The 15,306-nt window shown below is 41.0% G+C and overlaps 2 protein-coding genes across 3 annotated transcripts; one reads left to right on the plus strand and one right to left on the minus strand.

Annotated features, from left to right (window-relative positions):
• The first annotated feature begins 1,359 nt into the window (after window positions 1-1,359).
• On the plus strand, window positions 1,360-8,488 carry LOC117260554 (membrane-spanning 4-domains subfamily A member 4A-like). 2 transcript variants are annotated; one of them, XM_033632525.2, is made up of 7 exons: window positions 1,382-1,643; window positions 1,833-1,985; window positions 2,109-2,219; window positions 4,239-4,295; window positions 4,412-4,555; window positions 4,642-4,755; window positions 5,990-8,488. In XM_033632525.2, exons 2-7 carry the CDS (start codon window positions 1,851-1,853, stop codon window positions 6,032-6,034), a joined length of 606 nt encoding a protein of 201 aa, XP_033488416.1. In that variant the 5' UTR covers window positions 1,382-1,643; window positions 1,833-1,850; the 3' UTR covers window positions 6,035-8,488. The 2 variants fall into 2 exon arrangements, with proteins under 2 accessions (XP_078025433.1, XP_033488416.1); XM_078169307.1 differs by lacking the exon at window positions 4,239-4,295 and having other exon boundaries at window positions 1,360-1,643.
• Window positions 8,489-9,990: 1,502 nt separating this feature from the next.
• aldob (aldolase b, fructose-bisphosphate) lies at window positions 9,991-12,964 on the minus strand. The gene is made up of 9 exons (XM_033633921.2): window positions 12,826-12,964; window positions 11,991-12,103; window positions 11,691-11,902; window positions 11,542-11,596; window positions 11,286-11,446; window positions 11,102-11,185; window positions 10,824-10,998; window positions 10,531-10,730; window positions 9,991-10,260 (listed from the first exon to the last, which is right to left on the minus strand). The coding sequence occupies exons 2-9, from the start codon at window positions 12,100-12,102 to the stop codon at window positions 10,165-10,167; spliced, it is 1,095 nt and encodes a 364-aa protein (XP_033489812.1). The 5' UTR covers window position 12,103; window positions 12,826-12,964; the 3' UTR covers window positions 9,991-10,164.
• Between the last annotated feature and the right edge of the window lie 2,342 nt (window positions 12,965-15,306).

The following is a 15,306-nucleotide window of genomic DNA, read 5'->3' on the forward strand; positions in this document are numbered from 1 at the left end:
AAACCATTTAGAGATTGATGATAGCTCTTCATTTGCTTCTCGAATCAGTGTGCTAGAATTTGCATGTGAAGCAATAAGACACATGTCATCAGCAAATAAAAGAGGCAGTGCATTATTGCAGACTCTGAGTAAATCATTTATATACATCAAAAACAAGAGAGGTCCAAGGATGGAACCTTGAAGGGCCCCACAAAGAAGCGTAGCTCTATTTGAATTGTGTGTATTTAGAAATACATATTGTTCCCTGTCCTTTAAATGATCAATCAACCATTTAGGAGCAACATCATGAAAACCATATTTTTGTAGTTTAGCAATAAGGATATTGTGATCAATGGTGTCAAAGTCTTTTGACTTTTTGAATGAACTGCAAAAGGGCCATTTCTGTTGACTTTTGTTTTTCTTCTCATCTCAATGTTTTTTTAATTCTTGAATATACTAGTTTCTCTAAAACTTAAGAAAAAGTGGGTAAGACAGATATGGGACGATAATTTGTAAATATGCTACAATCACCTGATTTAAATAGTGGAATGACTTTAGCTAATTTAAGGTCACTTGGTTCAACACCTGTTTTTAGAGATAAACTTGAAACATGGGTGAAGGACTCAACAATAGACAAAAGTACTGTCTTTATAAGACTAGAACTTATTTCATCATGTCCTGCAGCAGAATTTTTCAAATCCAATATAATGTCATGTACTTCTTTAGAGGTGGGGGGTCAAACATACTGATTTACATCTAAGGATTGATATATTGTATTTATAAGTTTGTTCTTGTGCATTTTCCATTTTGCTGTGACAGCTCACTCCAGCGCTTTCTGCTCTGCTCTGCTGATTCTCAACTTGCTCCCTGGACTGATTCAGCTCCTCCCTTTCTCTCAAGGCATCAATACCATGGTCTGTGCAACTTTGATATTGTTGCTCTCATAAGATATTTATGTTGTCATTGTAGCACTTGATGATAAACAGTGTGTTTGTTCTGTTATTCTTATCTTTGGCATAATGTAGAGTTGTTGCACGTTCCCACAGTGCTACACTAATCTCACAGGTCTGTGCCTTCTTGTTATACTCAGATCCTGAGGGTTCTAGCTAATATTGCCCACAAGAAAAAGGAGTTCTGTGTCCAGCTGGCCCATCATGGATTACTGTCTGCACTCTGTGCCACACTTAAAATGGCCAACCAAGAGATGGTGACCCTGAGTATGGATGTCCTGTTCATGCTCCTAGGTAGTGGTCCACAGGTAAATAAGTGAAGCCTTTAAAACTGTGATGCTGCTCAATGGGAACTGTCAAACCAGCCTATGATGAGCTTTTACCAAGCTACTCTACAGTTTCTATTCTTTCCCTTTAGGTGGCAGAGGAGTTTGTGAGGCAAGGCAGACTCTCACTGTTAGAAGCCATTCAGTACAACAGTGAAGGAGAGATTAGACGGAGAGCAACACATCTGCTGGAGCACCACCTGCTGTCCTACTCATCCTATTGCTCGGGAAAGACTTTCATGCTGACTTGCAAACCAAGTTTCCAGCTCCTCCCTATAACGGAAAAAAAATGCAGAAGTCTCAAATTTCCCCACTTCCCTTTTATACCCTCAACACTCCCTTCCCATTGTCAGTCACACTGCCTCTCTGCATGAAATACTAAAACAAGGTAGGTCACTTCATGTTTTTGTATAAATCACTGCATTCTTTGAGGCAGCTTTATAATCTTGCATTCAGCAGCTATCTGAGCTAATTCTCTTACTCTACTACTCTTTAAATCTGCATAGTGGACTCAAAATACAGTATGTGTAGCACAGTGGAAAGTATACATCTGCTTCTGTTAACTCTTCTTCTCTAGCGTGTGGATTTACTGGCAATGGAAGGAACTGAGTCAACAACTAGAGAGAGAACAACAACAGGAAATGTTGGGAATCAGGCAGCAGTCAACATGGAGCTGATGTCTGGCAAGCCTTTGCATCGCTTTGTCCGAAACGAGCCCAGAAGTCTTGGGGTAACACATCTGACAACCCAGAGCCACAGCAATGACAGTCACATGATATATGATGTACACAAGAGCAGCTCCAAACTGTCTGCTGTAAGTGTTGTAATCCATCCTTCCTCTTCTCCTTCCCAGATTGTCATGTTGGTCTTTGGCTGTGCAGAGCTCCTGATGGGATTTCCCCTGGCCAAACAAGGTGCGCGCACATCTTGGACAATCTACATTCCCCTCTGGCAGGGAGCTCTGGTGCGTAACATTTGAACACATGCACTTGTTTTTTTTACAATGACAGTGTTGTAGTCAGTGTGGTTACATGGACATGAATAATATTCTGGTTATAATCATATTTGGGATATGGTGTTTACATGAGCACAGACAAACTGGGTTATTCCATAGATCCAGGTTTCTTTCAGAGAAGTATAATGGTTTTCTTATGTACGGAATATGGTGTTTCCATGCTTAAACACATAAATGTGATACTCCAAAAAACAGATTATAAATGGGTTATTCATGTCCATATAAACACACTCACTACCAGAGTGACTCTTTAAGCCCCCTTCAGAGCTTACTGTATATATTTTGGGAAATAGGCTTGTTAGCTTTCTTGCTATGATCAATATCACGCTCATGTATGTGCGGTAAATGTTAAACTAGCAGCTAATCCTAGCATAAAGACTAGAAACGATGTTAACCTGGCTGTCTGAAGGTGACAAAATCAACACCAGCACCTCTAAAGCTCTTTTACTAAAGGTGACATAATGCAAAATGCAGTGTTTCATGGCTTTTCAACATAAATGTGTGTCCCTGGTGTGTGCAGAGGTCCCCAAACTGTCAGAGTTTTAATCAATCAATTGATTAATTTGTCTCATGAAATTATATAAAATACATTTTCAGTGACATGTAATCATGTCAGTCCCTCCAATCTGTGCATTAAAAAAAGACTAATAGTGAAGATTGGGCAGTCATAGGCAGGATCTTCATTCAGGATCCTTGTGGCCTGAAGGTAGAGGCTTTTCCTGAGCCTCTCAGTGCCGCCTTGTTGTAATCAGTACCTTCCTCCGGGCCTCAGCAGGGGGAAAATGCCGATATCCGGTTGTTTGGGATACATACTGATTCTCCTCATGTTTGCAGCATCTGCTGTAAACATCCTATAGGTTAGAGCAGCGCCGATAGTTTGCTCAGGTGAATGAAGCACTCTTTGCTCTCTGAGGGGAAAGCTGGAATGTCCTCATGCGTCTCAGGTTAAACAGTCTCCGCCTTGCCTTTCTCACCACTGAGTCAGGATGCAGCACCCAGGTCAGGCCCTTGGTGATGTGGACACCAAGGTACTTGGTACTATATACCTTCTCCACCGAAGACCTGTTAATATTAAGGGGAGGCGTACTTACTTTCCTATTCATTCAAATAAACACAAGAAGTTTGTGCTCTAGAGAAAGGATCAGCACTCAGTGAATAACCTCCTAAGCCCTATAAGCTATTATGGCAAGGCTTAACTATACAGACCAGTGAGCAGTGATAACTAAGATGTCTTTGGGGTCATCAGGTGGGAATCTATTAGTCTATTATCGTCTCCTTAGCTTTGACATTCAGGAGTAGGTTGTTGTCTTGACACCACAGGTCCTCTACTTCCTTCAGTGGGCCTTTTCATTGTCATATTTCCTCCTGCTCCATCTATCTGAAAACATGTAACTACAAGCGGTCATATTTGATGCTGGATATGACATTATATGCCAGGTGCAACAGTGTAGAACCATAGACTGTAAAACAAAGATGGATGACATGACAGCTCTCCATAGTGAAGCAAAAACATCTTGATCGCCCCCTGGTGGCTGGCTGCAGTACATGTCATTAATCCCACCCCGTCAATGTTAGCGGACGGGACATTGGCCAAACTAAAAAATCTAAGAATACGTCAACCATTTTTTATACAAGGCTGTAAATGTGTATTTCTGATAATAAGTTGAGCATTTTACCATGGGGGTCTATGGGGGTTGACTGGACTCTGGAGCCCGCCTCAAGAGGCCGCTCAAAGAACTGCAATTTTTGGCGCTTCCACTTTGGTTTTGACAAACTTGTTATATCATAAATCAGCTTTAAATTTTTAAAGTTTTCTACTACAGTACAGAGGAGCTTTGGTTACTTCTCCAGCTGCCATGATGATAATGTAAACCAGGATATAAAAGTCATCCAAATATACTGCGGGTGAATGACAAAAAAAATAATAAAAAAAGTGATCTTTTTTGTTGTTGTTGTTTGTTTTTGAAGTTTCTTGTCTGTGGGAACCTGTCTATCTACACTGGGATACATCCATCCAAGAAGATGGTAGGTATACTGTGATTTTATGATGTAGTTTTAGTGTTTAACTTTATTGATTCATGCTCAGTCTGTCCTTCTTTTTTTAATAACTCACCTAATCTTTTTGAATTTACCTTCCCCAGGTGACCGTGTCTTTGGCCATGTATGTGGTTACACTTTTGGGAGTCTTCGTCTCTATTGGCTACAGGATATCCACCTTGATCGAATATTCTTTCATTTACTACTACAGGGGCTGGTATAGTGATGAAAGTACAGTAAACAGAATGGTGAGTTACATCATAAACTGAATGTTTTCAGCTCTATGAACACATTTTCAATTTGTATGAATAACTTTCACTTTCTCTTGCTTCAGGGACAGCTTACTGGTATTGAGAGCATATTGCTCACTTCCTCTGTGTGTGTGTTGGCGCTTCTCATCTTCTTGAGTACCATCGCACGTTTAGCTCTGAAATCCACACACTCTCAGGTAAAACATTTCACACCATCACTTCTTCTAAAACAGGCATTTCACACTGAGACTTAAGATTTGTAATTCAAATCTAAGCCTCTGGAGGGAGATGTTTTTGAACAGCAAAAAGTTACAGAGGGCAGGCAAGAATGTACGAAGACTAAATGAAAACCACAAATAATGACATGAAAGGTAGGGTTTTAGGGACCTTTTCAAAGTTTATTTTCAACTGAATCCAAATACACATTCTCTATTGCAATGTTTTTCTGTTGAAAGGTGCCGTCTGTAGGATTTAGAGGCATCTATTGGCAGACATCAAATATAATGTTCATAATTATGTTGTCATTAGTGTATATTCACCTGACAATAACATACAATACAATACATCTTTATTGTCCACCATAGGTGGAAATTTGTCTTTTGCTCACCAAAAACACAAAAGACAACTTTGTATAAGCAGACAAAATAAAACAAACAAAACATATTCATTACAGAAATACTTCACACTTTAAATCAGCTCAGTGTCTGTCTGTGGTTTAAAGCTCATCAGTCACTTTGTTGAGTTAAGGATATTGATGGCACTCGGGATGAAGGGCCTCTTAAATACATCTTTGGTTGCCAGAGGGACTCTTTAGCCCCTCCCAGAGCTCAAGACTTTAAGCTGGCTAAAAAGAGGGTGAGAAGTATCTTCCAAGATACTCCCTGCTTTCTTCCTCGTCATTTCTGTAAAGAGCTGTCTGGCTTTTGTGGTCTGCCAACTATTTTACTTGCCAGTGTCACAATCCTACAAAGTTTATTCTCACTAATAACCACGGATGTTTCTGCAGCGAGGTTTTTGCATATTTCGTCACATTCTGTCCTGCCATCCACATGCTTGGAAAGGTAAGGGGAGAGTGGAGGGGTATACAGTTGGTTGTAATTTGCAACTTCACCACTAGATGCCACTAAATCCTACACAGTGCTTATTTAATCTTTATTTGCCCAGAAAAGCCTTATTGGGGTTAGGGCAGCATTAATAATGAGTCAAACAACATAAGACAGATATCGCAAAATCAGAAATAAACAGAAACACAGTTGTAAAATAATGGTAATAAAATTTCTAATACAATATTATCAAAGATTTTGTCCTTAGAAACAACCTAAATGGGGCCACTGATAAATGATGTTGTTTAACAGCTGTCTGTCTGTCATCATGTTATTGCCTTCTTGCTGTCCTCTTCCCTAACCTGTCCCATCTCTGTATCTTCAACAGGTTATTTTCCAGCACATCCCGACACCCCGGAGTGACAAAACGTGAAACTAATCTCAACCTTTTGAAGTATTATTCTACATGAACTAACACTGTTTTCCTGCAGCACACCTGTCCTGTGAAAGAAGCAGGTCATCATTGTGCCCAGTATATCACATGTGAATATTACACCACCTACAGGCAGTAGCCTCAATAGGACAGCCACAGCTCTTTTTTTTCTTTTTTTTTTGCACAACTGCACTAAGCTTCTCTTGACAGTATATATAACTGCAGCAAGAAATGCATTACTGAACCACATTTATTTTCTTTTTGTAAAGTTTGCTTCAGAATCAAAGTGATTCCTGTCGTCTCATGTGAGAAAAACATAGTAACCACGAGTCTCTCAAGGCTTATATGTACTTATTGTACAGGTTATGCAGTCGTAAACAGTTAGCTATAGTACTTTGAGGTTAACAGGTCTTACACGCCGATACTGATATCTGTCAATAAAATCTACTGCATTCACTAAAACTTAATACTGTACAAACCATAACAATGTAAGTTAACACTGGTAATATTGATTATACAGTGCCCTCCAAAAGTATTGGAACAGTGAGTCCAATTCGTTTACTTTTGTTGTAGACTGAAAACATTTGGGTTTGACATCAAAAGATGAATATGAGACAAGAGATCAACATTTCAGCTTTTATTTCCAGGTATTTACATCTGGATCTGATACACAACTTAGAAGATAGCATTATTTGTAATGGAACACAAATTTTTTAGGTGAGCAAAAGTATTGGAACATATAAACTTAAAATAGATTAAAGTGAATGAGACTTAATATTTAGTTGCAAATCCTTTGCTTTCAATAACTGCATCAAGCCTGTGACCCATTGACATCACCAAACTTTTGCATTCTTCTTTTGTGATGCTTTTCCAGGCTTTCACCGCAGTCTCTTTCAGTTGTTGTTTGTTTTGGGGGGTTACTCCCTTCAGTCTCCTCTTCAGCAGGTAAAATGCATGCTCTATTGGGTTTAAGTCTGGAGACTGACTTGGCCAGTCTAAAACCTTCCACTTCTTGCCCCTGATGAACTCCTTTGTTGTTTTGGCAGTGTGTTTTGGGTCGTTATCTTGCTGCATGATGAAGGATCTCCCAATCAGTTTGGTTGCATCTTTCTTTAAATTAGCAGACAAAATGTTTCTGTAGACTTCTGAGTTCATTTTGCTGCTGCCATCATGTGTTACATCATCAATGAAGATGAAAGAGCCCGTCCCAGAAGAAGCCATGCAAGCCCAAGTCATGACATTACCTCCACCGTGTTTCACAGATGAGCTTGTATGTTTGGGATCATGAGCAGATCCTTTCTTTCTCCAAACTTTCGCCTTTCCATCACTTTGGAGTTGTTAAGGAGTTAATCTTTGTCTCATCAGTCCATAAAACTTTTTCCCAGAATTTTTGAGGCTCATCTCTGTATCTTTTGGCAAATTCCAGCCTGGTCTCCCTATTCTTCTTGCTAATGAGTGGTTTGCATCTTCTGGTGTAGCCTCTGTACTTTTGTTCATGAAGTTTTGTGCGAACAGTAGATTGTGATACCTTCACTCCTGCTCTCTGGAGGTTGTTGCTGATGTCACTAACAGTTGTTTTAGGGTCTTTCTTTACAGCTCTCACAATGTTTCTGTCATCAACTGCTGATGTTTTCCTTGGTCTACCTGTTCGACGTCTGTTGCTTAGTACACCAGTGGTTTCTTTCTTCTTCAGGACATTCCAAATGGTTATACTGGCTATGGCCAATGTTTGTGCAATGGCTCTGATTGATTGTCCATCTTCTCTCAGATTCACAATTGCTTCTTTTTCACCCATAGACAGCTCTCTGGTTTTCATGTTGGTTCCACTTCTAAATGCAGTCTGCACAGGCAAAACCTATCGTACCCAATCTGAAACTGAGCTCAGACATTCAGTGCTATTTATTGTTTGAATAATCAATGTAATTGGGAGACACCTGGGCAACAAAACACACCTGTCAGTCACATGTTCCAATACTTTTGCTCTCATGAAAAATGGGTGGGTTCAAACAAAAGGTGCTATCTTCTAAGTTGTGTATCAGATCCAGATGTAAATACCTGGAAATAAAAGCGGAAATGTTGATCTCTTGTCCCATATTCATCTTTTGATGTCAAACCCAAATATTTTCAGTCTACAACAAAAATAAAGGAATTGGCCTCACTGTTCCAATACTTTTGGAGGGCACTGTATACTGTACGTACTATTAGCCTTTAACCCTTATGCCATGATCATGTTTCTGCTTTGTGATTACAGTATGTGCAGGGTATGGCCATTATATGTATGGCCACATACAGCTGTGAATAATCACTGTAATGTTCAGCATGTCCGTCGACATTACTGTGATAAGAAGAGCCTAAGAAAAACACAGATTTAGCTTTAGCTTATAGTAATATGTGATGCAATGAATGTAATGTATATTGTCTTTGTTAAATTAACAATAAAATGATCAAATAAAATGATGTCCAGATTGATGATCATATTACACACACACACACACACACACACACACACACACACATCTATATGCATAGACTGCACTAACACACTCTGTCTGCACAAGTAGAACCACCCAGACATGGTGCACTATAGTCTAACTGGCACTGTTGAATAGAAGTAGCCGACAGTCTGTAGTAAAGTTTGTACCTGCAAGAGTACTTTGAACACTGTATTAGAGAGCCAGCAAATAATTAATCAGGATGTTTGTTTTAGGTTTGTCAGAGTTCAAGATACCAAGTTAAAGGAGTAATGTGTAGGATTTAGGGGGATGTATTGGTAGAAATGGTAATTAACTATGTTTTCATTTGTGTAAGATCACCTGAAACTAAAGGCGCTTTCACATCTGCCCTGTTTGGTTCGTTTGGGCAGGTGTGAACACACCACTGCACTCGGGTGCCCACCAAAACATCCAGACTGAGTCAAAACATTGTTTTCTAGTTGGAGCCGCGCCTCATTTTCAAACTGTATGGTTTGACTAAAATGAACAATGACAGCAATACAGTTCACGATGACCAGCGCTAAAATCAACCTGTGTAGTTGTCCCTCCACTGTGACATTAGAAAGTGTCACATTTATCTTACAAGTGTACTCTTCTTCACTGTTTTGTTTACTTCCTGGATTTTTCCCGCATGGAAATTCTGACCAATCAAGAGCAGCTTTCTCGCACAAGGTATTTGATCTGGTCCACTTGTAAATGCTGCCGTGAGAACTTGAACCATCTAGGCAATTATGCAAATTTTTGACAAAATAAGTCCCTGATTCAGACCAAAGCAAATGAACACCTGAGACCTGTTATTCTGTTAGACATAGAAATTTTAGGTGGATATAAATGAATACTTTGACTTACAGATAAACATTTTGTTACCAAACTGATCAGCACCAGAAAATTTGTTGGTGTGATAAGAGACCTAAAAATGTTGAATTACTACTTGTGTTTGAGTCCTGTGTTGAATTTGGTGGTGGTGGAGCAACACCTTTAGTTAGATCACTGCTTTAAAAAGATTTCAGTATTTCTTCATGACTTTTGTGTAAGCACCACCCTAGTTCTGTTTTTTCACAGACAACTCCTCCAAGTTTCATTAAGATACATGAGTTTGCTTCTCAGCACTGATTCAAATGCGATTTCAGTTCTGTTAATTTTCACTTGTGTGTATACTGTATTTATTGTTATAAGGTCGAAGCAAACTTGCATGAGCTGCACAGCCATGCACAACATTCATGTCACCATGATGATGTAACTGAGTGATGTATTACTTCTTAACCATTAAACTGTCTACTGTATGTGCGAGACATGTAGATGATGTTGGGATCCAGTAACTTCCCACCCTCAATTCACCAAGTTTAAGAAAAATCTCTACGACACCCCAACTGCATGAAAGTCTATATTTTATAGGAACAATGATTTAAATGCAACTTTCTCAGAGACCACAAACCACAAACAACTGCAATGGAACCAGCAACATTTTCGTAGCTTAATTTATTTCCAGTCATTTCACTGAGTATACAAACAGTAGTTCAACATTACAGTGGAAGTCCTCCCCTGATGTTGGTAGTCTAGGGAAGAGGGAAATCCAGCAGAGGCACTTCTTGTCATATTTGGTCCATGTGCATTTCTTCTTTTTAATGTTCACAGTATTTAATAGACGTAGCTGGCGGTGTACAGAGACTGCATGGAGGCCTGGTCAGCTGAGCCGGAGGGCTTGTACTCTCCCTTGGCAGCCAGGCCGTTGATCTGGAGAGAGCAACAGAGGGGGAGAGTCAGGGCAAAGTCAAACCTGAGCGTTAATGATCAGCCTGGGCTACATTAGTGCAAGACTGCATGTCCAGAAAGCTTTTAAGAATCAATCATTTACCAGTCGGTATAAAGTTGGGTAATACAAGGGTAGAGTGATTTAACAGCCAGTTTTGTGCACAGTCCACAACTACGTATTGATAAGTGGGAATCATTTATTAGCGTCTGTTCAGTATTAGGTGATAGCTCTTCATGCCCTTTGAGACTAACCTTAGCCCTGGTGCAGAAAGCTTCCTGTGCAGCTGCCTTGTTGGCAGCTTTGCCCTGCCAGGCTGCAAGAGCAGAGGCCTGGAGTGCACGGCCGTATGAGAAGGTCAGCTTCCAGGGGCGGTGGAGGGGCACCTGGTTGATGGCGTTCAGGTTGCGGGAGGCCTCCTCCTCACTCTGACCTCCAGACAGGAAGCAGATGCCTGGAAAGACACAGAAAGCAGCATGCCACTGAGAAACTCTTCATTCCTCTTGAATTGGTTCGCTAAGGGAAAAGCTGGCCTTATGACACTTACCAGGCACAGAGGCGGGGACAGTGCGCCTCAGAGCGGTCACTGTGGCCATGGCAACCTCCTGAGGGGTGAACTTCTTAGCGCAGGAGTGTCCGGCAGTGACCATGTTGGGCTTCAGCAGAGTGCCCTCCAGGTACACGTGGTGATCAGACAGAGCCTTGTACACAGCAGCCAGAACCTGAACATGAAGAAGCAGATTTATTACTACACATGCTTTTAAATATGTTTTCCATCTTTACTGCTGGTGGTTTCGCCGACTAAGCGGAAGACAATGCACCAACCTTTTCTGTGACGTACTGGCAGCGCTGCAGGTCGTGCTCTCCGTCAGGCAGGATCTCTGGCTCCACAATAGGCACCAGGCCATTCTGGTGGAGAACAAAAATGTCAGTTTAAAATGTATTACTTGCAGCCAATATTTTTAAATCACAGCAAATTAATTTCTGTGCAGACTATGGCCGCACACACCTGTTGGCAGATACTGGCATATCTGGCGAGGACATTGGCGTTCTCTGCGATGGCGAGAGGTGACGGGCAGCCGTCTGAGATCTTGAGCACACACCTCCACTTGGCAAAGTCACAACCGTCCTTCTTGTACTGGGCACAGCGCTCCGACAGCCCATCAAGACCTGTAGAAAAATAAGCAACAGGGTGTAGGTATGCTGAGGGGAGGGTTATGTTCAGTCTGGATAACGCTGCTAATAAAAATAAAATCCATTTTCACCTTGTGTGGTGGTCTCTCCGTCTGTTCCATTCAGACCAGCTGTGCCTTTGTCCACCTGAACAAGAAATCAAAACACATCCATTAGCTTCGGATCAACATGTGGACAACCTGAGGATGAGTGCATTCGACTAGGCTCATCCTCCACTCACCTTGATGCCAACAACAATGCCCTTATCCTTGATGACTTGGGGGAAGAGCTTGCCGCTGTTTGCTTTCTGGTACAGTGTCTCATGGAAGAAGATGACCCCACCTATGCAGTTGGACATGGAGGCATCACAGGAGAAGAGGAGGTCACGGAAGCAGCGACGGTTCTCCTCGTTGTTCTCCACGTTGATTTTCTGGAGACGTTTTCCCATTGTTCCTTAAAAGTGGAAGAGGGAAATAATTTCAGTCGCACACTCTGCAGTCACCTCTCGTCGCAGAACAACAACTAGACACTTGAGGCTCACCTGTCGACTCATCTGCGGCCAGGATTCCCTTTCCTGGAGCTACGATCTTCTGAGCAATGTCAGAGAGCTCCTTCTTCTGCTCCGGAGACAGGGATGGAAACTGATGGGTCATCCTAGAAGGAGAAAAACAAGTTATTTCACAAAAACTCCTCAAGAAGTATGAGGAAGATGTAATCTTTTTTTCCAATCTAACACAATGAACCTCTGACGTCCTGTCTCTCTTGCACCACCTCTGTAAATATTTGGCTTGCATGGTTGAACTTTGGCCTTCAAGCAGATAAGTTCTGACTTTAGATGCGTAGACACAAGTTCATAGTTCACCTTAACTTGTTGCCTAATGTTTACTGCAAAAGCCCCCCCAACTTAATATCATAATATGCAGGCTGGCTTGGAATTAAAATTACGTGCACAATTTGCAGACATGCAATATGTGAGCACAAAAGGCACACTGAACACGGATGTGTTTACCTGCAAGTATTTGCACAAAGCCCGAGGCATAGTGGCAACCCTCAGGCTGACAGCATATAGGCTGCAACACTTGCAAAGTAAAATTACAACAAATCTACTCTTCAAATAGAAAAAATAAACTGTAACTTGAGCATTACTAATTGGCAGCCTGTTTTTCCAGCCCACTTCAGACTGTTAAAACGTGCATCTTGAATGCATGTATGCAACTTAACATCCATTACTGCACAATTAGAAACACGAGGAAACCCGAAGATGCAGACTAATCTTGCAGAAACCATGCAACTGGTTCAAGACAAACACAAAAGACAAGTGGAAATCAGTGACAGAAAGAGAACGCAAAAGCTAGAAACTAGAAAACAAGTCTTACTTTGACAGAGTTTTAATCAAATAGCGACGGCAACACAAATGGCACACAGCCTGGACAGCGTCCCGGAAGCGACTGATTGAAGGGGCCGAAGCTGAGGCTTTAAGCTGTATTTATTGCCTGCTTGGCGCTGTGGAGGAGGTGCTCGTGATGTGGCAGGGCGTGTGAAACCCCTGTAACGCAATTGGCCGGGTCGCACAGACAGGGGCGGTGTTTGCATGATAAGGCATCAATGCTCATTTGTGGACTTTAAGCTGATGTTAGAATCTGAGGTGAAAACAAGAAGCGAACACTGTGTGACGACTGAAACAAGCCATAACGTCGAAGTCTGCATGCAACACACAGTCCTGAAACTGCCTCAGTTTTTTCTGCTCGGTGCACGCACTGGGAAAATGATGATATGTAATGGAGGAGGCTGCTGCAATGTTGCAATTCAGGTTTCTTTGTTTCTTTTGTCCTGGTGAACAACATGATTCTGCCTGTCTGTGTCACACAGGAGTGTTCAGAGGACAGGTACAGTTTGATTTCCAATCCCAGAGTGGTGGGCAGAATTAAATTAGATGCATCACAGATCACAAAATGTATTCACAAAGACAGATAAAGAAAAGGCACATGTACAACTCATAAGAAACAATGGAGATGTGAAATGGAACACCCTGATAAGCTACGGAAAGCTTGAGAGCAGGGGCCCAGACATGAAGCAAATGTGTTCATGAACACACCTAGATTTAAAGAAAAGGAAAGTGCATATAATATACAGTAACATTTATAACCTGCAGAACTCCTAAGGCTGTAATGTTGAAGATACAATTCAAAAACAAAAACAAAACATTTGTTTAACAACCAGATACAGATCATGGCCCTAACTTATGTAACACTTTTTCCTTGTTTATTGAAAACGGCATCTTCCAAAGTCCTGCAGAGCATATACTGTACGTATCATGACATATACTTTCAACTGTGGGAATTTTTCTTTTTATATTATTTAGGTATACCCTTTCCTTTCCCTGCACATGGATTGTCATTATTTGTATGTCACTTTTTAGATTTTAATCCATGTGAATTGACATCTACACCAGGTTAAACTTCTAGTAGTTTTTTATTTTAGGATGTGCAATTATAATAAATTCACTTTTAGATTTAGAGTGTAATCACACTATTGTAGGACCAAGTTTTGGCCTACTTATGCTCGTACAGTTGCAACAGAAAAACTTGCTTTTTCATGCTACTTTGTGCTTGTTTATCTTCCTCATGCATCACATTACTCGTCAAACGGGTCATGCATCAACTGTTTCCCTATCGATTGCTGAAAATGGCCCAAAAAGACTTGCAGGGGTGTTTGTAATGCCATCACCAGTCCATGAGTGACCTCAGCAGATAGGGGTGTTTGCACTGACAGTCTGGCATAGATCTGTAACTCACATTTGATGACTTTTGCACAACTCGGACTCTGCACCCACTGTGCAATGTACTCTTTAATAGTGCTGATCAGAGGTCAGCCTCTGCCACATACGTGATCTGCTATATAAGGACTGACTGACTGAGAGAAAGTGAGTCAGGAAAGTGCTAAATGTCGTCCTGACAAGTTTGTTTAAACCCACAAATATGTGAACTAAATTAAAAATACAGTGCCAGAGGAATGCTGGTGTTGTTGTAGTTGCACAATAATTGCATCAAGCATTGCAGCTCTTGTGGAGTTATGGGTCTGTGGGAGCAGCAGTCCAACCCTGCAGGAACACAAAGTATCTCTTCTGTAAACATTTGGACGTGTCTGAGTTGTCTCAGTAGTCTAAAGGGAAATTATCCAAGTGCGTGCATTACAAATGGCTGTCTTGATTTAGCTGCAGGCTTTTCAGGATTGTTACACAATGTTTGGGATCCTGTGAATTTAAATCATAAAACTCACTCAATACTTAGGATAGGAATAGATTACTAACAGGGCAAGAGGGGGAAAATGCCCAGAACCCCCTGGTGCACGGTATTTCAAGTACTTATTTGTGATTTGTTTGTGAATTTGCACCAATATCAACTGGGTACTGCATTATTATGTCATCTTTGGGCCCTAGAAAGACCCTGTGTCCAAATCTAGTCCCAGAACCTTAATTATTGCAGCCTATTTTATATTGTGCTCCCATGGTGCATTTTGCTTTTCATCAAATCACCACAATATAACTCAGCAGTAAATCTGGGCCATGGTAATGGGTCTATTCTAGTTGAGAAATATTAGTAGATGCTAAATATAATGAATCTGCCATCTATAATGGGCAATAGACCGTTTCAAACTTGACAACATAGACTGATTTATGAATCCAAGTGTATTTCCTGTTGGGATGTTTGTTAATGCAGTAGCTAACAAAGAAATTACAAAAGATACTTATAGCTTCCTTGGAAGTAAACATGGACCCAAGCTGTTACTCAAGCAACAGAACAGCAATGAACTGGTCTATATGCAGAGTTAAAGAGTTAAAGAAAGCAGTGGAGCAT

The sequence above is a fragment of the Epinephelus lanceolatus genome, chromosome 7 (assembly GCF_041903045.1).
Source record: "Epinephelus lanceolatus isolate andai-2023 chromosome 7, ASM4190304v1, whole genome shotgun sequence".
Taxonomy (NCBI): domain Eukaryota; kingdom Metazoa; phylum Chordata; class Actinopteri; order Perciformes; family Serranidae; genus Epinephelus; species Epinephelus lanceolatus.